This window comes from Phocoena phocoena, chromosome 11, assembly GCF_963924675.1.
Source record: "Phocoena phocoena chromosome 11, mPhoPho1.1, whole genome shotgun sequence".
Taxonomy (NCBI): Eukaryota; Metazoa; Chordata; class Mammalia; order Artiodactyla; family Phocoenidae; genus Phocoena; species Phocoena phocoena.
This window is the reverse complement of record NC_089229.1, coordinates 41719053-41742736: the sequence shown is the minus strand read 5'-3', so window position 1 is coordinate 41742736 and position 23684 is coordinate 41719053. Positions and strand designations below refer to the sequence as shown.

The window sequence follows — 23684 nt, the reverse complement described above, 5'->3', positions numbered from 1 at the left end:
TCAGCACATTTCTAGAAAGCAATCCCCTCCACCCCCCATGCAGCCCTAGTATCCGTTTAATAATGGCTTTAGTCGTTTTATCTGGTTCTCATTTCAGCGAATTCAGCTTAAATGACTTCGGTTCTGAATTCCTGGATTACATTAAAATGTAGCAGATGGGGGCGTGCGGGCTTTGAGGGCGTACGTTCTTAACGTGGTTACTCTTAATTCAAGACCAATGAGGGCAGGTTGCGATCATTTTTAACAGGCTTCTCCAGGAGGAAATCCCAAGCTTTATCCGTGTTTTCCCGGGCGCCCCCCGGAGGCATAAATTGCGGGATGGCCTTTTTGAATGCGGAGAAAGGGGTGCGTGTTTCGTCTTCTGGAGCGATGCACATTTGGATTCAAGCCTGAGAGCCCAAAACCTAGTACCTGGAGCGAAGTGATGGTTCCACTCCGGGTCTCTGAGAAGCGGTCCCGGGGGTCTCGTATCGGGACAGTGGGGTTTGCGGGCTTCGCCGCCCCGACTGCCGGGGATCCCGAATCTCGGCTGCGCCTCTCCGGAGCCCTGCTTTCGTTCTCGTGCCGCCGCTTGGTTTCTCACGTTAACTACCCGGATGCCCAGCAGCCGACTCCCCGGGGTAGCCAGAGGCGCACAGCTGCCTGGGGCGCGGGCCCGCTTGCGAGTGGCAGCGCCCACGCCCAGAGCCTTCCGCCCGCCTGCCCCGGCGCAGTGCAGCAGAGCGCGCTCCCGCTCGGGCCGGCCCGGCACGCGCGCACGCGCGCAGCGACCCGTGCGCCCCCGAGGGGGGAGGGGGCAGAGGGGGCGTCACGGGGGAAAGGGAAGGAGGAGGAGGAGGCGGCCGCGTTGCCTCCGTCGGGGCTCGAGCTCGCCCTCGCGCTCGCCCTCCGCCTTGCCCGAACCCTGCGAGGGTGAAACGCTTTCTCCCGGCATGCAGCGGGAGGAGGGATTTAACACCAAGATGGCGGACGGCCCGGATGAGTACGAGACCGAAGCGGGCTGCGTGCCCCTTCTCCATCCAGAGGTGAGAAACGGCGCCGAGCCCATTCCTAGCCCTGCGATCCTCCAACCTTTCTCCCCCGGACTTGCAGGGGGCGGTGGCCTGCGTGTTCGGGGTAGTGGAACGCGCGGAAGTTGGGGAGGGCGGGGAGGCAAATCCAGGCCCGAGCGCGGCTGTGAGCGGATAACGGGGGAGGAGATAGCGGGGCGGGCCCGGCCGGGGCGGGCTCTGGGACGCCGTCCCTGGCTGTGCCTGGAGGACAGAGGTGGAGATGTTGACGGTTCTACTCTGTCGCCGCGCTACTCGCGGGTGCACTGGCGGCGGGGGCCTGGTGCTTGTTTGGAACCGCACGTTAAGCTCTAGTCCTGCTCCAAGCCTCTCGGGGCGAGAAGGAAGCGCGTGTGGGTTTGATTTCTTCTCTTTTCCTTCGCCAGAGTGAATGACGGTTATCTATTTCTCCCATTTGGCTCACTGTGGGGGAGTGTAGGGGACGAACACAGTTTTTTGGCCAAAGTGATGTCCTTCCCGTGATGCAGTAGGCAGCACCTCGGGGCCCCTTGTGTCGGATGTCCTCCTTTGAGCGTTTGTCCTTAAGCGATTAAAAGAGAGGTCAAAACTTTTGGGAATAGACCCACGCTCACATTAGCTTGTCAAAGTACCGTGTTTTTTCGGGGGGGGGGCGGGAGCCAGAGGAGGACAGTGCAACACGTTTCCCATCACATGAGTATCTTCACCTGTAAGTAAACAGTGCCCCTCTCCAAGATCAGTAGCATTCTGTTAGTTTATAGCCGAGCTAGTGGTAGTTCAGGCCTGGAAGCAATTCTTGATGCATTCTTGTTTTTAATGATCCACAGTGATGTGCGGAGGGCAGCAGCAAAGCTTGCTGAAGAACTCCTGTGGTTTTTATGAGCTTAAGGGTTGAAGACAATCTTTGTGTTGTAGGGTGAACAAACATGGAAGTCTCTACCTGGTTATCTTGTATTAGAATGATTCCGTTTATTTCTGGAGTTGGGATTATACCATGCTTATATTACTTAGTATAATATAAATACAAGCACTTACCCATGTTATATGTTAATACTCATCACCTTCTCATTCATCACTTTGACTTGTCAAAAACAGTGGCACAGTTCCTTAGGAATATACCTGGGCCACTCTCAATGAAAAGGCTACTTTGGATTTCTGACAAACAGAGTTCTACAGTAAAACTAAACTTTTTTTTTTTTTTGACCAAAGTGGTAAAAAAAAATTCTCAGAATTGGCATCGGAGACATCTCTCTTTTAGCTCACACTTTAGGCCCTAAAAATATATCAAGAAATAGACAAAGTTTTCAGATGATGCATTGAAAATGTTGCTAAGGAATATTTCTATTCATCTACTCCTGTGAAAGTATTTTAAATACTTAAATATTGATTCTATAACATAACTCTTCTCTCTTCATAAACCTTTGCTTTGTGAAATAGTTCATTGTTTGGTACTTTAGGAATAATTTCAACAGGCAACAAATCCAGAAATTGCTTGGTATATTGTAATGGCCTGTAGGCTTGGAATTTAGAGACCAGTTTTCAGGTTGCCATTTAATAGACTATTACTAGAAAATCAACTTCCTCATCATTGAAAGTGGAAGTTGAAGTAGATGATATCTACCATTCCTTTTTGCTTGACAAACACAAGGTCCACTTAGTTTAGGTGTTTTGAGTCTTAAGCTCATAACTACCAGGCCTAAGGTCTTTCTGAATTTTTGCTGTGGTTAGTTTTGCATTCGCACCTGGTACAGACCTGGTATAGTTCTGCTTTCTTGCTGTGCATTCTTGGGCAAGCTACTTCCCTGAGTTTTGGCTTCATGATTTATAATAATGGGATGAAATAATAATAACGAATAAGCTAAGGATTAAGTGAGATAATATATTCATTTTTGTTGTTAAAGTAAGCGGTGTCTTCCTACTCCCTTGGAAAGAAACCTAACAAACCTTTTTTGCGTTGGTGAGCAAATAATAGTACCATTTACTCGTTTTTGGAGAGAACATAGACTTTTGGTCAAACTTGGGTTCCAATTCTGGATTTGTAGTAATTAGCCAGGTAACCTGAGACAGGTTCTTAATCTCTTAAAACCTCAATTTGTGCATCAGAAAATGGAGATGCTGCCTAGTTCACTTGGCTTTAAGGGATTAGGTGAGACTCTTTGTTGAGGTTTAAGAACTGGCACATTGTATGTGCTCAGTTAATGTTACTCCTTTCTCCACCAAAAGGAGGGTGGTGTTATATATTTATTTTGATTTTGATGACTGGTGTAGAAACTTGTGTGGGTTTTAATTTAGTGGAATAGGATCTTGTAGGAACAAGTTTATTTTACTTTTTATGTTCAAATTTAACACTGTGTCACAAAAATAGTTTCTCACTATTTGTTGAATAGATGAATTATTTGTGGGATAAAGAAATTAGCTATCCTTAAATCTCCTGTTAGTATGCAGACTGCTCACTGTTAAAACTTTTCTTAGGGAATTATGTAATTAGATTAACAACGAACCCTTCTTTTTAGAGATATTTGCTATGAGAGAACCTTACTTTTCAATTAATTAAATAATCCATTCATTTAGTCAGTCACTTAAACATTTGTTTATCTTGAGACTTCAGTATATTTGTGGTAAATACAGTGAGAAACAGTATAGGATACTGGTCAAGAGCCAAGACTGGTGACAAATGGAGAATCTAGGTTCTGCCACTTACTATCATCATGGTCAAATTACATTTTACGCTTTTGTGAAATTAGGATAATAGTACCTACCTCTTAGAGTCGTTGTGAGTATTAACTAGAATATTGTTTGTAAAACAGTCATCACAGACCTGGGCATGCAGACTGCCAAGCAAATGTAAAGGGCTCTGACATATAGTGAGTACTGATGCTGTTGACTTTATTTTCTGATGAAATAAGATTGTTTTATTTTAATGGAAGAAATTAGAGGCTATTTGGAAAAAGATAAACTGAGTATCAGGGGATTAGGGTGCTAATCCCAGCTCTTCCATTTTAGGCTAGTGGACATTTAAACTACACTTAGTTTCTTTGCTTTTAAGATAAAGAGGCTAGACTGGACGCTCTCTTCAGATTTCTTTAAACTCTAATGCTCTGTTGTATGTTGTGATTTTTCAAGATTGATAGGCTTGAGCATCTATCTGCTAGATGCATAGCACTGTACTAGGTTATATGGATGAAAATAGAATAAATAGAATAGCTTCTGCTCTCCAGAAGTTAATGATCCAGTTGGAAAGATATCAGAATACAAATAAGTGCTGAAATGAGAAGTGTAGCCTGTAAGTAGGTTCGGATTCCTGTTATCTAGAATGGTTAGAAGTAAAACTTCAGCAGAGATAAAGACCATATGTTGGTCTACAGGTCCAGCTGGCTTGTTGTCACCAGCCTTCCATTTCACTCACTAGTACGTACTCAGTAAGCCTTCTCTGCTCTTTCATAGAATGAGGCCACAATACTCCCTTCAGCCAGAGTATTTATAAGGGCTCTCTGTCTCAGCAAGGTCTGACTCAGAGCTTTGAACTGGATTGCCTAGATTACCTGGGGCTTTCATCCCTTGCTTGCTTCCTTTTTTTCTCAATTTCAAACTACTGCCTTTTCTCTAATGTCTCATTTTTTTTTTAATGGTAACTTTTTTGCTTCACAGTAAATTTGTCCATATTCATGTCTCATTTTTTCTTTGTTTAGAATATTAAACTGAAGAACTACTACATCTCCTGTCTTTACAGATTTTACAGAATCTATTTTTTGAAACTTTTCTTCAGTGAAAGTGATTTTGCCTTTTTCCATTACTAATTTTTTTTGCCCGATTATATAGAGATACACATGTGTACAGATATATAAATTAACTCATTTGTTTTCATAAAGCAGATGGAAAGTTACTTTGAAAATTACTTTTCTTTTTCTGATAGATTGCTGGCACACTCTTTCCCTTCAAAATATGTCTTTCTGTCAGTCTTTAGGATCTGATGCCTTTTTTATTCAGCAAAAATGCTATAGGCCATATACTTGTAATTTAGATTTAAAAATACTATACCCTAAGCATAGTAACTACTGAGTCAATATATAAAAATGAAAATGCCACTAATGGGTGACCTCATGGATTGTGGCAAAGCCAGAGTTGAAAATTACTGACGTGTAGAACCAAAAAATTATATTTGATTGTGAGAAATGCCATTTTACTGTTTTGACATCTTTGTTTTGTTTCGATCCCTATTTTTATTTAATTTGTGAGACCTATCCCAAAAGTATTTATTAAGAGGGGACTGTGGAGTGGGTAAATATAAGAGGATGCAGGTTAAAAGTGAGAGTGCTGGTGTTTGGCTACTTGAGTTCAGATCCTAGTTTTGTACTTACTAGCTTTGTGACTCTGGGCAAGTTATTGAACTGTGTTCCAATTTTCCAGACTAAAATGGGAATATAATAGCTCCTACCTCATGAAGCTGTCGTGAAGATGAAATGAGAGAATATATATAAAGTTCTGTGTCTGGCACTTAGTAACACAATACATGTTAGATATTAATGTTATGATTAGTTATTAATATCTCAAGCAATAGTAGTATACATATATTAGATATTGAGGCAACTGTCTAGGTAGCTAAGATAAAGAAAATTGGGGTTTGAGGAGAGGACAGGCAGAGTACTCTTTATTATAAGCCTTTTTTGCACTATTTAATGTTCTTAAAGATGTGTGCTTTGATATGAAGAGTGTTTGTTGAGCATCTCAGTATGGTCTTGATGCTTTGATAGGCCATAGAGTAATGAGGAATACAGAATAAGGCATTGTAAAATAACAAAAGATGAATTGGAGGCCTTCAGATCCCTCAGGATAGATGAACGTGTGTGTGTGTGTGTGTGTGTGTGTGTGTGTGTGTGTGTATGTATGTATTTTGTTAAAAATTTAAAATGCATTGTGGACCTCCTTTCCTCTAGAGAGTATCCTAAGGGTGTATTAGGGTAGTTAGGGTTGGTTAGTCATTTAAAGTGTCTTGATGTAGTGTGATTTTAACAGAACTCCCAACAGCCACATAATCCAGAGAGATGTTATTTCAATATCAGGGTTATGTGAAATTCTCTTTCAAAGCATCATCTATTTCTAATATTATTTTATGATTGGATTGTATTACAGATAGATAATTCAAGAATAAAATATCAAATAGTTTAAGCATTGGAATTTAAAAAGTTGATTCAAGGCAGTATTTTATTTATAAAATATGCAAGTAAAATTCTCACCCAGTGCAATAATTATCCATTTGTAGGATGATATCTTCTGTTAAATTCTCCTTAAAATAGAGCTACAGGCAGCTAATTTGAAAGTAGAGTGAAACTTGAGCCTTCTTTAAATGAGATATTATGAAGAACTTAATTTCCTGAATTATAGACGGCTAACAGAATATTTTTGATTTTTGTCTCAAATCGTGTTGAAAATTTTCCAAATGAATTACTCTACTTTCTAGGGTTAATACATACTAAATATGATAGAATCTTTCTTTGATAACTCAGAATATTATAGTGTCCTAGGCTCATCTTTCTGATTACTGATAATTATTGTTGAGGAGATGGAAATGATAGGGCTAAATGTACCTGAAGGGGTTTCTTTGTATATATATCAGATAACCTGTGTTTTTTATCAGTTGTTTTATACTAGGAAAAATCAAGTGAAAAATACTGTTAATTACTGATTGAGATGTTACTGTACCCTCATTCAGTTTTTTAACATGTGTGTGTGTGTGTGTGTGTGTGTGTGTGTGTGTGTGTGTGTATTATGAACATCTGTTAATTTATGAAGGATTTAATGAAGGATGAACAGAACTGGTGACTAAAACTATCCCCATTATCATTAAAATAAATGAACAAATGAACGAATGAACAAACCCTTTTGTGAGCTGAAGAAGTTGCTTGTCGTGTTAGTTAGAATCCTTGGATTGCAGATGTCACCAACCTTTTAAAAATCTACTTGGGCAAAAAGGGGAATTTACTGGTCCACATAACCCAAACTCAGGATGGCAGGAGTGCAGTTGGGCTCAAGGATAACTGGAACCTGAGCTGAGAATGTCACCAAGACAATCTTCTCTCTCTCCTCATCTCTGCCCTTCAGCTTCATTTTCTCCTAATGCAGAGTAGCTTCTTTCCTTTGTGTAGTGGGGACATGGATGCCAGCGTTGATATATCAAATCTCAGCTGACCATTAGAGAGGGACTGCTTGTCTTTCCTTATTTCACATTGGAAAGAGGCAGTGTGTCCACTCCTATGACCACGGGAGAGGGTCTGAACTTTGCCAAGCCATCTTGCTTGGAGTTGGAGGAGGAACAGTTTCCTTAAAGCAGGAATGCTAGCAGGGAAACTGTTTCTGTCCTCTGTACTCTTAGTGTGAAGAACTGTTTGCTTTGTTCCAGTCTTCTAGTTTTTTACGTACTTCGAGATGCTGTAATTACACTGCACTCATTGTTAACAGTAAATGTTCTAGTTGAGCTACTGAATAGCATGCTGCATGAATAATCTAGACCAAGGTTGGGAAACTTTCTCTGTAAAGGCCAGATAGTAAGAATTTTCCAGTTTGTGGGCCATGTAGTCTCTGTAGCAACTACTCAGCTCTGTGGTGGTTGTATGAAAGCAGCTGTAGACAATATGGAAATGAATGGGTGTGCTGTGTTTCAATAAAACTTTATATATAAAATCAGGTGCTGGGCCAGATTTGAACTGTGGACTCTGTTTGCCAGCCCTGATCTAGATAATACATAGGAACTCCAAGAAATTTATGTTAAAATATATGATATTTCAGTGCATTAAATCGCATTAACCACTGGTGTGCAATAACTTCATCAGAACTAGATTTGCATGGTAGATGGGTTGGGTAAAGTAAGAATGTGTGTGTGTGTGTGTGTGTGTGTGTGTGTGTGTGTGTGTGTGTGTTAGAACCTTATGGAGAACTTTGTTAGAATACACGTGTTTCCATATACACCTCTCACAGTTTCTAATTTAGTATTTGGGTTTGTGGTATGTATGTTTTGAAAAACTTTCAGAGGTGATTCTGATAATCCCATACTTCATCCTCCTCTCTCTGATACGCACTTGATGTGTGGGAAGAGTTTTATTACTTTTTTTTTTTACACAAGGAAGAGGAAAGTAGCTAATTTTACATTTAAGGTATGAGGCATTGTATTGTGTGCTTTTCATGTTATCTCCTCAATCTGATGGTTAATCACAATGGTAATTGCTAACAGTTACCAAATTATAACTGAACTAGCCACTGTCCTAAACAGTTTTGCTTGTATATTCATTCATTTAATTCTCACACCTTTCTTAATACCTTTTTTACAAATGAGAGGATTGAGGCATAGAGAGGGTAAGTAACTTGCTGGTAAGTGGCAGAACTGAATTAGAATCCAGGTTCAAACTGCTTGAATCCAGTTGCCCATTTTGTATTGTGATAGTGATGATACAGAGTTGATTGAATAGTTAGCTGTGATGGCAAAAGTCCTCATTTATTGGAAAAAATATTTTTAATAGACTATTTTTTAGAGTAGTTTGAGGTTCACAGCAACATTGAGCAGAAAGTACAGAGAATTCCCATATACCCTGTGTCAACAACTTGCCCCGGAGGTGGCACATTTGTTACAGTTGATGAACCTGTGTTGACACATCATTATCACCCTAAGGCTGTACTTTACCTTAGGGTTCACTTTTGGGTTTTAATATGGGTTTTGACAAAGGTATAATGACATGTATCCACTATTACGGTATCATACAGAATAGTTTCACTATCCTAAAAATCCTTTGTGTTCCACCTACTCATCCCTCCCTCTCTGCTAACTTTGGCAAGCACTGATCTTTTTGCTGTCTCCATAGTTTTCCCTTTACCATAATGTCATGTACAGTTGATCCTTGAACAACACATGTTTGAACTGTGTGGATCCACTTATGCACGGATTTTTTTCAGTAGTAAATACTACAGTACTATGTGCATCTTACAATCAACAGCATCTTTGATTCTGAGGAATCCTGCCTCTACATAAAGTTTAGAACGGCACTTGACACATAGAGTTAGCCATCATCTGTTTTATAATCTTTCCTTTCTTTCTGCCGTTCAAGGTTATGAGAGAATTGTAACAGATTGTTAAATCTGTTTCTACCTTGGAGATTTTATCTCCCTTCACTGTGATTATAAATACTCATTAATCTTCATTCATAATTCTGTAACTATGATCATGAATAAACTGTAGACATTATTTTCTAAGGAAATTTTGCTTTCTGATAGAACACTTGATATAAATATCCAGATCTTACAGCTGTTTATGTAAGAAGTTAATTAACTTGATTTCATAAGTTCCCATTATTTATACTTGTTTTTTCCTTATTTGTCTCCTTTTTCCTGTGGGTAATTGTATGTTACTAAGTCCAAAAAAAGGCCACACTTGGGGAAAAAAATTGACAAACTAGAATCTAGCAGACCAAATAAAAACTTAAACTTTCTGAAATATGCTAACATGTGATTTATTTTGTATTGTTGAATAGTATATGAATTTTCAAGGTATCAGAAATTTAAATTCCAACATGGGCTTTTGGCTTTTAAAAGAAAGCAGCACAGAATTATTGTCAAAAAAAATTTAAATAGTACAGAAGGCTATGTAGTAGAAGGTAAAAGCATATATAAATGTATATTTCATATACACGCTTCTATACATTTATTTCCTTGTTTTTGTCACACAAATGGTATCATACAATGTTATACAATTTACATTTTTTCTGAATACACTTTGGCCATAGTTTCATCTTAGCGTATGATGATCTTTCCCGTTCTTTGTAATGTCTAGACCTGCCTTGTCCAATATGGTAGCCACCAATGACATGTGGCTATTTAAATTTATTAAAATGAATAAAATAAAAAATTGAGTTTTCTGTCATATTAGTCACATTTTAAGTGTTTATTAGCCATGTGTGGCTAGTGACTACTGTTTTAGACAGCACAGAAATATAGAATATATCAGTAATTGCAGAAAGTTGTGGGATAACGCTGGTCTGGACAGTTTTTTAAAAATTTATGTCTTTTAAAAGTATTTTTTACTACATAACTTTTTATTGAGACATATTGTATTTATAAGTTGCACATATTTTAAATGTTTAAGTTGATGACTTTCTTTGAATTAAAATCTTTTATATGGAGATAATTGTAGATTCACATGTAATTGTAAGAAAAAATGCAGAGAGATCCTGTGTACCCTTTACCCATATTTTCCCAATGGTAACACCTTGCAAAATTATAATACCACATCCAGGAGATTGATATTGAATCAGTGAAGTTACAGAATATTTCTGTCACCACAAAGATCTTTTATATTGCCTTTGTATACCCATACCAATCTATTCTCCCATTTCTATAATTTTGTAATTTTAAGAAGTGGCCGGAAGAGCAGTGGGTCGTTTGCGTGAGGTCCGAACGGTGACTGGAAGGTGCTTCAGCGCTCAAGCAGACCTTCAAAGCTATGATCCTGATTTCTGCAACTTAAAAGAACAATCTTAAAAATTGATGAACTTGAGCAACACAAACAGATGGGCATGGAAGAGTTAAATACTGACACTCAGCAAAGCAAAAAGGAGATGAAGCTGCAGTTACATTGAGAAGTAATTGATGTACATCACTGTATAAGTTTAAGGTGTTTGCCTCAAGTCTCTGGTATAATCTAGAAGCTAAAATTTGTGTCTTCAACAAAGAAGGACAGTCTTAGAGCCTCTTGGAAAGGATTCTAACAGGCCTCTGTTGTCACCATGGGAACATGCCCTGGCCAGCCTGTTGCAGGATGAGAAATGTGGATGAGAGTAGTCGCCCTAGTGAAGAGTCAGCTGATTCCGGACGTGACTAAACACAGGTTTTTGCTGTCTAAAAATGGTGTCACTATGGATGTTCCAACATACGTCTCTGAATCATCAAAAAGACTAAGACAGATCCTGGGGAAGATGGTGGAAGAGTAAGACGCGGAGATCGCCTTCCTCCCCACGGATACACCAGAAATACATCCACACGTGGAACAACTCCTACAGAACACCTACTGAAGGCTGGCGGAAGACCTCAGACCTCCCAAAAGGCAAGAAACTCCCCACGTACCTGGGTAGGGCAAAAGAAAAAACAGAGACGAAAGAATAAGGACGGCACCTGCACCAGTGGGAGGGAGCTGTGAAGGAGGAAAAGTTTCCACACACTAGGAAGCCCCTCCGCGGGCGGAGACTGCGGGAGGCGCAGGGGGCAGTTTCGGGACCGCAGAGTAGTGCACAGCGACGGGTGCGGAGGGCAAAGCGGGGAGATTCCTGCACAGAAGATCGGTGCTGACCGGCTGACCGGCACTCACCAACCCGAGAGGCTTGTCTGCTCACCCGCCGGGGCGGGCGGGGCTGCGAGCTGAGGCTCGGGTTTCGGTTTTGGACAGAGCTCAGGGAGAGGACTGGGGTTGGCAGCTTGAACATAGCCTGAAGGGGTTAGTGCACCACGACTAGCCGGGAGGGAGTTCGGGGAAAAGCCTGCACCTGCCGAAGAGGCAAGAGACTTTTTCTTCCCTCTTTGTTTCCTGGTGCGCGAGGAGAGGGGTTTAAGAGCGCTGCTTAAAGGATCTCCAGAGACGGGCGCGAGCCGCGGCTAAAAGCGAGAACCCCAGAGGCGGGCGCGAGCCACGGCTGAAAGCACAAACCCCAGAGACGGGTGCGAGCCGCGGCTGAGACCGCGGACCCCAGAGACGGGCGGGAGACGCTGGGGCTGCTGCTGCCGCCACCAAGGGGCCTGTGTGCGAGCACAGGTCACTCTCCACACACCTCTTCCGCGGAGCCTGTGCAGCCCGCCACTGCCAGGTTCCCGGGATCCAGGGACAACTTCCCCGGGACAGCGCACGGCGGGCCTCAGGCTGGTGCAACGTCACGCCGGCCTCTGCCGCAACGTTGCGCCGCCTCTGCCGCCGCAGGCCCGCCCCGCACGCAGTGCCCCTCCTTCCCCCATCCCCCAACCCCCGGCCTGAGTGAGCTGGAGCCCCCGAATCAGCGGCTCCTTTAACCCCGTCCTGTCGGAGCAAAAAACAGACGCCCTCCAGCGACTTACACACAGGGGCAGGGCCAAATCCAAGGCTGAGCTCCTGTGAGCTGTGAGAACAAAGAAGAGAAAGGGAAATCTCTCCCAGCAGCCACAGGAGCAGCGGGTTAAAGCTCCACAATCAACTTGATATACCCTGCATCTGTGGAATACCTGAATAGACAAGGAATGATCCCAAATTGAAGAGGGGGAATTTAGGAGCGAGATCTATGATTTTTTCCCCTTTTCCTCTTTTTGTGAATGTGTACGTGTATGCTTCTGTGTGAGATCTTGTCTGTATACTCTTGCTTCCACCATTTGTCCTAGGGCTCTATCCGGCCATGGTTTTTTTTTAAAATTTTTTTCTTAATAATTAATTTTAATTGTAATAAATTTATTATACTTTACCTTCGTTCTTTCTTTCTTTCCTTCCTTCCTTCCCTCCTTTAGACAACGAATCACCCCAAACTGAGGAGGTGGTCTCTGAGAGCAAGATTTATGATTTTTCCCCCTTTACCTCTTTTTGTGAAGGTGTATGTGTATGCTTCTGTGTAAGATTTTCTCTGTATAGCTTTGCTCCCAACATTTGTCCTAAGGTTCTATCCGTCCCTTTTTTTTTTTTCTAAATATTTTTTAATTCAATAACTATATTATACTTTATTTTATTTTTACTGTATCTTCTTTCTTTCTGTCTTTTTTCCTTCTTTCCCTCCTTCCTTCCTTCCTCCCTCCCTCCCTCCTTTCTTTCCTTCTTTGCTTCTTTCTTCCTTCCTTCCTTTCCTCCTTTCCCTCTTTCTTTCCTCATACTTCTACCAATTCTCTCTACTTTTTCTCCCTTTTATTCTGAGCCGTGTGGATGAAAGGCTCTTGGTGCTCCAGCCCAGGAGTCAGGGCTCTGCCTCTGAGGTAGGAGAGCCAACTTCAGGACACTGGTCAACAAGAGACCTCCCAGCTCCACATAATATTAAACGGTGGAAATCTCCCAGAGACCTCCATCTTAACACCAGCACCCAGCTTCACTCAACGACCAGTAAGCTACAGTGCTGGACAACCTATGCCAAACAACTAGCAAAACAGGAACACAACCCCACCCATTAACAGAGAGGCTGCCTAAAATCATAACAAGGCCACAGACACCCCAAAACACACCACCAGACGTGAACTTGCCCACTAGAGAGACAAGATCCAGCCTCATCCAGCACAACACAGGCACTAGTCCCCTCCACCAGGAAGCCTACACAACCCACTGAAACAACCTTAGCCACTGGAGACAGACATCAAAAACAACGGGAACTACGAACGTGCAGCCTGCAAAAAGGAGACCCCAAACACAGTAAGATAAGCAAAATGAGAAGACAGAAAAACACACAGCAGATGAAGGAGCAAGATAAAAACCCACCAGACCTAACAAATGAAGAGGAAATAGGCAATCTACCTGAAAAAGAATTCAGAATAATGATAGTAAGGATGATCAGAAATCTTGGAAGTAGAATGGACAAAATGCAAGAAACAGTTAACAAGGACCTACAAGAACTAAAGATGAAACAAGCAACGATGAACAACGCAATAAATGAAATAAAAAGTACTCTAGATAGGATCAATAGCAGAATAACTGAGGCAGAAGAACGGATAAGTGACCTGGAAGATAAAGTAGTGGAAATAACTACTGCAGAGCAGAATAAAGAAAAAAGAATGAAAAGAACTGAGGACAGTCTCAGAGACCTCTGGGACAACATGAAACACACCAACATTCGAATTATAGGGGTTCCAGAAGAAGAAGAAAGAAAGAAAGGGACTGAGAAAATATTTGAAGAGATTATAGTTGAAAACTTCCCTAATATGGGAAAGGAAATAGTTAATCAAGTCCAGGAAGCACAGAGAGTCCCATACAGGATAAATACAAGGAGAAACACGCCAAGACACATATTAATCAAACTGTCAAAAATTAAATACAAAGAAAGCATATTAAAAGCAGCAAGGGAAAAACAACAAATAACACACAAGGGAATCCCCATAAGGTTAACAGCTGATCTTTCAGCAGAAACCCTACAAGCCAGAAGGGAGTGGCAGGACATACTGAAAGTGATGAAGGAGAAGAACCTGCAGCCAAGACTACTCTACCCAGCAAGGATCTCATTCAGATTTGATGGAGAAATTAAAACCTTTACAGACAAGCAAAAGCTGAGAGAGTTCAGCACCACCAAACCAGCTTTACAACAAATGCTAAAGGAACTTCTCTAGACAAGAAACACAAGAGAAGGAAACGACCTATAGTAACGAACCCAAAACAATATAGAAAATGGCAATAGGAACATACATATCGATAATTACCTTAAATGTAAATGGACTAAATGCTCCCACCAAAAGACACAGATTGGCTGAATGGATACAAAAACAAGACCCTTATATATGCTGTCTACAAGAGACCCACTTCAGACCTAGAGACACATACAGACTGAAAGTAAGGGGATGGAAAAAGATATTCCATGCAAATGGAAACCAAAAGAAAGCTGGAGTAGCAATTCTCATATCAGACAAAATAGACTTTAAAATAAGGACTATTAAAAGGGACAAAGAAGGACACTACATAATGATCAAGGGATCGATCCAAGAAGAAGATATAACAATTGTAAATATTTATGCACCCAACATAGGAGCACCTCAATACATAAGGCAAATACTAACAGCCATAAAAGGGGAGATCGACAGTAACACATTCATAGTAGGGGACTTTAACACCCCACTTTCACCCATGGACAGATCATCCAAAATGAAAATAAATAAGGAAACACAAGCTTTAAATGATACATTAAACAAGATGATCTTAATTGATATTTATAGGACACTCCATCCAAAAACAACAGAATACACATTTTTCTCAAGTGCTCATGGAACATTCTCCAGGATAGATCATATCTTGGGTCACAAATCAAGCCTTGGTAAATTTAAGAAAACTGAAATTGTATCAAGTATCTTTTCCGACCACAACGCCATGAGACTAGATATCAATTACAGGAAAAGATCTTTAAAAAATACAAACACATGGAGGCTAAACAATACACTACTTAATAATGAAGTGATCACTGAAGAAATCAAAGAGGAAATAAAAAAATACCTAGAAACAAATGACAATGGAGACACAACGACCCAAAACCTATGGGATGCAGCAAAAGCAGTTCTAAGGGGGAAGTTTATAGCAATACAAGCCCACCTTAAGAAGCAGGAAACATCTCGAATAAACAACGTAACCTTGCACCTCAAGCAATTAGAGAAAGAAGAACAAAAAAACCCCAAAGCTAGCAGAAGGAAAGAAATCATAAAAATCAGATCAGAAATAAATGAAAAAGAAATGAAGGAAACAATAGCAAAGATCAATAAAACTAAAAGCTGCTTCTTTGAGAAGATAAACAAAATAGATAAACCACTAGCCAGACTCATCAAGAAAAAGAGGGAGAAGACTCAAATCAATAGAATTAGAAATGAAAAAGGAGAAGTAACAACTGACACGGCAGAAATAAAAAAAATCATGAGAGATTACTACAAGCAACTTTATGACAATAAAATGGACAATCTGGAAGAAATGGACAAATTCTTAGAAATGCATAACCTGCCAAGACTGAATCAGGAAGAAATAGAAAATATGAACAGACCCATCACAAGCACTGAAATTGAAACTGTGATTAAAAATCTTCCAACAAACAAAAGCCCAGGACCAGATGGCTTCACAGGTGAATTCTATCAAACGTTTAGAGAAGAGCTAACACCTATCCTTCTCGAACTCTTCCAAAATATAGCAGAGGGAGGAACACTCCCAAATTCCTTCTATGAGGCCACCATCACCTTGATACCAAAACCAGACAAGGATGTCACAAAGAAAGAAAACTACAGGCCAATATCACTGATGAACATAGATGCAAAAATCCTCAACAAAATACTAGCAAACAGAACCCAACAGCACATTAAAAGGATCATACACCATGATCAAGTGGGGTTTATTCCAGGAATGCAAGGATTCTTCAATATACGCAAATCTATCAATGTGATAAACCATATTAACAAATTGAAGGAGAAAAACCACATGATCATCTCAGTAGATGCAGAGAAAGCTTTCGACAAAATTCAACACCCATTTATGATAAAAACCCTCCAGAAAGTAGGCATAGAGGGAACTTTCCTCAACATAATAAAGGCCATATATGAGAAGCCCACAGCAAACATCATCCTCAATGGTGAAAAACTGAAAGCATTTCCACTAAGATCAGGAACAAGACAAGGTTGCCCACTCTCACCACTCTTATTCAACATAGTTTTGGAAGTTTTAGCCACAGCAATCAGAGAAGAAAAGGAAATAAAAGGAATCCAAATCGGAAAAGAAGAAGTAAAGCTGTCACTGTTTGCAGATGACATGATACTATACATAGAGAATCCTAAAGATGCTACCAGAAAACTACTAGAGCTAATCAATGAATTTGGTAAAGTAGCAGGATACAAAATGAATGCACAGAAATCTCTGGCATTCCTGTATACTAATGATGAAAAATCTGAAAGTGAAATCAAGAAAGCACTCCCATTTACCATTGCAACAAAAAGAATAAAATATCTAGGAATAAACCTACCTAAGGATATGAAAGACCTGTATGCAGAAAATTATAAGACACTGATGAAAGAAATTAAAGATGATACAAATACATGGAGAGATATACCGTGTTCTTGGATAGGAAGAATCAACATTGTGAAAATGACTCTACTACCCAAAGCAATCTACAGATTCAATGCAATCCCCATCAAACTACCACTGGCATTTTTCACAGAACTAGAACAAAAAATTTCGCAATTTGTATGGAAACACAAAAGACCCCGAATAGCCAAAGCAATCTTGAGAACGAAAAAAGGAGCTGGAGGAATCAGGCTCCCTGACTTCAGACTATATTACAAAGCAACAGTAATCAAGACAGTATGGTACTGGCACAAAAACAGAAAGATAGATCAGTGGAACAGGATAGAAAGCCCAGAGATAAACCCACGCACATACAGACACCTTATCTTTGATAAAGGAGGCAGGAATGTACAGTGGAGAAAGGACAGCCTCTTCAATAAATGGTGCTGGGAAAACTGGACAGGTACATGTAAAAGTATGAGATTAGATCACTCCCTAACACCATACACAAAAATAAGCTCAAAATGGATTAAAGACCTAAATGTAAGGCCAGAAACTATCAAACTCTTAGAGGAAAACATAGGAAGAACATTCTATGACATAAATCACAGCAAGATCCTTTCTGACCCACCTCCTAGAGTAATGGAAATAAAAACAAAAATAAATAAATGGGACCTAATGAAACTTCAAAGCTTTTGCACAGCAAAGGAAACCATAACCAAGACCAAAAGACAACCCTCAGAATGGGAGAAAACATTTGCAAATGAAGCAACTGACAAAGGATTAATCTCTAAAATTTACAAGCAGCTCATGCAGCTCAATAACAAAAAAACAAACAACCCCATCCAAAAATGGTCAGAAGACCTAAATAGACATTTCTCCAAAGAAGATATACGGAATGCCAACAAGCACATGAAAGAATGCTCAACATCATTAATCATTAGAGAAATGCAAATCAAAACTACAATGAGATATCATCTCACACCAGTCAGAATGGCTATCATCAAAAAATCTAGAAACAATAAATGCTGGAGAGGGTGTGGAGAAAAGGGGACACTCTTGCACTGCTGGTGGGAATGTGAATTGGTTCAGCCACTATGGAGAACAGTATGGAGGTTCCTTAAAAAACTACAAATAGAATTACCATATGACCCAGCAATCCCACTACTGGGCATATACCCTGAGAAAACCAAAATTCAAAAAGAGTCATGTACCAAAATGTTCATTGCAGCTCTATTTACAATAGCCCGGAGATGGAAAGAACCTAAGTGCCCATCATCGGATGAATGGATAAAGAAGATGTGGCACATATACACAATGGAATATTACTCAGCCTTAAAAAGAAATGAAATTGAGTTATTTGTAATGAGATGGATAGACCTAGAGTCTGTCACACAGAGTGAAGTAAGTCAGAAAGAAAAAGACAAATACCGTATGCTAACACATATATATGGAATTTAAGGGAAAAAAATGCCATGAAGAACCTAGGGATAAGACAGGAATAGAGGCGCAGACCTACTGGAGAACGGACTTGAGGATATGGGGAGGGGGAAGGGTGAGTTTTGACAGGGCGAGAGAGAGTCATGGACATATACACACTAACAAACGTAGTAAGGTAGATAGCTGGGGGGAAGCAGCCGCAAGGCACAGGGATATTAGCTCGGAGCTTTGTGACGGCCTGGAGGGGTGGGATGGGGAGAGTGGGAGGGAGGGAGATGCAAGAGGGAAGACTTATGGGAACATATGTATATGTATAGCTGATTCACTTTGTTGTAAAGCAGAAGCTAACACACCATTGTAAAGCAATTATACCCCAATAAAGATGTTAAAAAAAAAAAAAAAAAGAATGTTTTTTAACTGGAATCATGTTGAGTGTACCCTGTGGGACTGGCTTTTTTCATTCAGCGTAATACTTCGGAGATTCATCCAGGTTTTAGCATGTATCAGTAGTTCATTCCTTTTTATTACTAGGTAGTACGTTGGATGTACCACAGTTTGTTTAACTATTTACCCATTGATGGACATCTGTGTTGTTTCCAATTCTTGGTTATTATAAATAAAGCTGCTTTAAATATTTGTGTAAAGGTCTTTGTGTAAACATAAGTTTCGTTTCTGTAGGATAAATGCCCAGGAGTGCAGTTACTGGGTCATATGATAGTTGTGTGTTAATATTTTTAAGAAACTGTCAAGCTGTTTTCTGGAGTGGCTGTACATTTTACTTTACAACCAGCTGTATATGAGTAATCTGATCTCTCTGCATCTCCTTAGCCCATTTTAATAGGTATGTGATGATAAGTCATTGTGTTATTAATTTACATTTCCCTAATGGCTAATGATGCTGACTTTGTTTTCATGTGTTAATTTGCCATCTATATATCCTCCTGGGTTAAATGTCTCTTTGTGTCTGTATTAGTTTGCCAGGGCTGCCATAACAAAATACCACATATGGAGTGGCTTAAATAATGGAAATTTATTTTCTCACAGTTCTGGAGGCTAGGAATCCAAGAACAACGTGATGGCAGGTTTGGTTTCTTCTGAGGTCTTACTCTGCTTAACAGATGGCAGCCCTCTTGCTGTGTCCTCAACATGGTTTTTCCATTGTGTATATGCATCTCTAGTGTCTGTGTGTCCAAATTTTCTCTTCCTCTAAGGACACCAGTCACACTGGATTAGGGCCCACCCTGATGACTTCATTTTAACTTGATTCCCTCTGTAAAGGGCCTAGCTCCAAATACGTTCACATTCTGAGGTACTAGAAGTTAGGGCTTCAACAGATGGATTTGGGGGGACACAATTCAGCCCATAACAGTGTCTTTTGCCAACTTTAAAAAAATGGATTGTTTATTTTACTGTCGAGTTTTGAGAAGTTTGTGTTTTCATTTTTGTTTTTAATACCCTAGACACTAGTCTTTTGTTGTGGTTTGCAAATATTTTCTCCCAGTCTGTAGCTTGTCTGTTCATCCTCATAACAGGGTCTTTCTCAGAGCATAAATTTAAATTTTGATCAATTTCAGTTTATAAATTTTTTTCTTTCATGGATTGTGCTTTTTATGTCAAGTTTAAGATCTCTTTGCCTAGCTATAGATCCAAGAGTTTTTTGCCTTTTTCTTTTTTAAACAGTTTATGGTTTTACATGTAACATTTAAGTTTAAGTTCAGGATCAATTTTGAATTACTTTTTGTATAAATTGTGAGAATTAGGTTGAACTTCATTTTTTCTCCCCCTTTAAATGTCCAACTACTCCAGCCCTATTTGTTGAAAAGCTTATCGTTCCTCCATTGAATTGCTTTTACATGTTGTCAAAGATCGGGTGAGCATATTTGTATGTTTTTATTTCTGGGTTCTGTCTTCTGTTTCATTGATCTGTGTGTCTATCTCTCAGCCAGTACGACACAATCTTGATTGTTGGAGCTATATAATAGGTCTTGAAACTGAGTAGACTCCTTCCTACAGTTCTTTTTTTTTAAAATTATTTTGCCTGTTTTAGTTGCTTTCGCATATAAATTTTATTTATTTTTAGTGTTTATTTAAAATAATATTTTTATTGGAGTATAACTGCTTTACAATGTTGTGTTAGTTTTTGCTGTACAATAAAGTGTATCAGCTGTATGTATACCTATATCCCCTCCCTCTTGGACCTCCCACCCGCCACCCCACCCATCTAGGTCGTCAGAGAGCACCGAGCTGAGCTTCCTGTGCTTTATAGCATGTTCCCACTAGCTATCTATTTTACATATGGTAGTGTATATATGCAGTCCTAATCTCCCAATTCGTCCCACACTCCCTTTCCTCCCAGTGTTCACATGTCCGTTCTCTACCTCTGTGTCTCTATTCCTGCCCTGCAAATAGGTTCATCTGTACCATTTTTTTAGAGTCCACATATATGTGTTAATATATGATACTTGTTTTTCTCTTTCTGGCTTACTTCACTCTATATGACAAACTCTAGGTCCATCCACATCTCTACAAATGACCCAATTTCATTTCTTTTTATGGCTGAGTAATATTCCATTGTATATATGTACCACATCTTCTTTATCCATTCATCTGTCATTGGATATTTAGGTTGTTTTCATGTCCTGGCTATTGTAAATAGTGCTGCAATGAACATTGGGGTACATATGTCCTTTTGAGTTATGGTTTTCTCAGGGTATATGCCCAGGAGTGGGATTGCTGGGTCACATGGTAGTTCTCTTTTTACTTTTTTAAGGAACCTCCATACTGTTCTCCATAGTGGCTATATCAATTTACATTCCCATCAACAGTACAAGAGGGTTCTCTTTTCTTCACATCCTCACCAGCATTTATTGTTTGTAGATCTTTTGATGATGGCCCTTCTGACTGGTGTGAGGTGATACCTCATGGTAGTTTTGATTTCCATTTCTGTAATAATTAGTGATGTTGAGCATCCATTTATATGCCCCTTGGCCATTTGTCTGTCCTCCTTGGAGAGATGTCTGTTTAGGTCTTCCACCCATTTTGTTTTAAAATAAATTTATTTATTTTATTAATTTATTTTTGGCTGCATTGCGTCTTTGTTGCTGTGCACGGGCTTTCTCTAGTTATTGTGAGTGGGGGCTACTCTTTGTTGCAGTGTGTGGGCTTCTCATTGCGGTGGCTTCTCTTGTGGAGCTCGGGCTCTAGGCGCACAGGCTTCACTAGTTGTGGCACATAGGCTCAGTAGTTGTGGCTTGCAGCCTCTACAGTGCAGGCTCAGTAGTTGTGGTGCATGGGCTTAGTTGCTCTGCAGCATGTGCGATCTTCCCAGACCAGGGCTTGAACCTGTGTCCCTGCATTGGCAGGCAGATTCTTAACCACTGTGCCACCAGGGAAGCCCTGCCCATTTTTTGATTGGGTTGTTTTTTCTGACATTGAGCTCCATGAGCTGTTTGTATATTTTGGAGATTAATCCTTTGTCCGTTACTTCGTTTGCAAATATTTTCTCCCATTCTGAGGGTTGTCTTTTCATCTTGTTTATGGTTTCCTTTGCTGTGCAAAAGCTTTTAAGTTTCATTGGGTCTCACTTGTTTGTTATTGTTTTTATTTTCATTACTGTAGGAGGTGGGTCAAAAAAGTTCTTGATGTGGTCTATGTCAAAGAGTGTTTTTCCTCTAAGAGTTTTATAGTATCCGTTCTTACATTTAGGTCTTTAATCCATTTTGAGTTTATTTTTGTGTATGGTGTTAGGGAGTGTTCTAATTTCATTCCTTTACATGTAGCTGTATAGTGTTCCCAGCACCACTTATTGAAGAGGCTGTCTTTTCTCCATTTTATGTTCTTGCCTCCTTTGTCATAAATTAGGTGACCATATGTACATGGGTTTACCTCTGGGCTTTCTATCCTGTACCATTGATCTATATTGCTGTTGTTGTGCCAGTATCATACTGTCTTGATTATTGTAGCTTTGTAGTATAGTTTGAAGTCAGGAAGCCTGATTCCTCCAGCTCCATTTTTCTTTCTCAAGATTGCTTTGGCTATTCAGGGTCCTTTGTGTTTCCATACAAATTGTAAAATTTTTTGTTCTCCTTCTGTGAAGAATGCAATTGTCAATTTGATAGGGATTGCATTGACTCTGTACATTGCTTAGGATAGTATAGTCATTTTCACAGTATTGATTCTTCCAATCCAAGAACATGGTATATCTCTCCATCTCTTTGTGTCATCTTTGACTTCTTTAATCAGTGTTTTATAGTTTTCGGAGTACAGGTCTTTTGCCTCCTTAAGTAGGCTTATTCTAGGTATTTTACTCTTTTTGTTGCAGTGGTAAAGGGGATTGTTTCCCTAATTTCTCTTTCTGATCTTTCGTTTTTAGTGTATAGGAATGCAAGAGAATGTATCCTGTAAGTTTACCAGATTCATTGATTAGCTCTAGTAGTTTTCTGGTGGCATCTTTAGGATATTCTGTGTATAGTATCATTTCATCTGCAAACAGTGACAGATTTACTTCTTCTTTTCCAATTTGTATTCCTTTTATTTCTTTTTCTTCTCTGATTGCCATGGCTAGGACTTCCAAACTATGTTGAATAAGAGTGATGAGAGTGGATATCCTTGTCTTGTTCCTGATCTTAGAGGAAATGCTTTCAGTTTTTTCACCACTGAGAATGATGTTTGCTGTGGGTTTGTCATGTATGGCCTTTATTATGTTGAGGTAGGTTCCCTCTATGCCCACTTTCTGGAGAGTTTTTATCATAAATGGGTGTTGAATTTGTCAGAAGCTTTTTCTGCATCTATTGAGATGATCATATGGTTTTTATTCTTCAATTTGTTAATGTGGTGTATCACATTAATTGATTTGTGTATATCGAAGAATCCTTGCATTCCTGGGACAAATCCCACTTGATCATGGTGTATAATCTTTTCAATGTGTTGTTGGATTCTGTTTGCTAGTATTTTGTTGAGGAATTTTGGGTCTGTGTTCATCATTGATAACAGTCTTTAATTTTCTTTTTTTTTAAATATCTTTTTTGGTGTATAATTGCTTTACAATGGTGTGTTAGTTTCTGCTTTATAACAAAGTGAATCAGTTATACGTATACATATGTTCCCATATCTCTTCCCTCTTGCATCTCCCTCCCTCCCACCCTCCCTGTCCCACCCCTCTAGGTGGTCACAAACCACCTACCTGATCTCCCTGTGCTATGTGGCTACTTCCCACTAGCTATCTACCTTACATTTGCTAGTGTATATATGTCCATGCCTCTTTCTTGCTTTGTCACAGATTACCCTTCCCCCTCCCCATATACTCAAGTCCATGCTCTAGTAGGTCTGTATATTTATTCCTGTCTTAACCCTAGGTTCTTCATGACCTTTTTTTTTTTCTTAGATTCCATATGTATGTGTTAGCATACGGTATTTTTTTTTCTCTTTCTGACTTACTTCACTCTGTATGACAGACCCCAGGTCCATCCACCTCACTACAAATAACTCAATTTCCTTTCTTTTTCTGG

At 39.9% G+C, this 23684-nt stretch overlaps 1 protein-coding gene across 1 annotated transcript in view; it reads left to right on the top strand.

Annotated features, from left to right (window-relative positions):
• The first annotated feature begins 932 nt into the window (after positions 1-932).
• Positions 933-23684, top strand: part of ZDHHC17 (zinc finger DHHC-type palmitoyltransferase 17) — a 112920-nt gene continuing 90168 nt past the window's right edge. The window contains exon 1 of the mRNA XM_065886934.1: positions 933-1025. Within this exon, the coding sequence (XP_065743006.1) occupies positions 933-1025 (93 nt within the window). The remainder of the gene's footprint in view (positions 1026-23684) is intronic.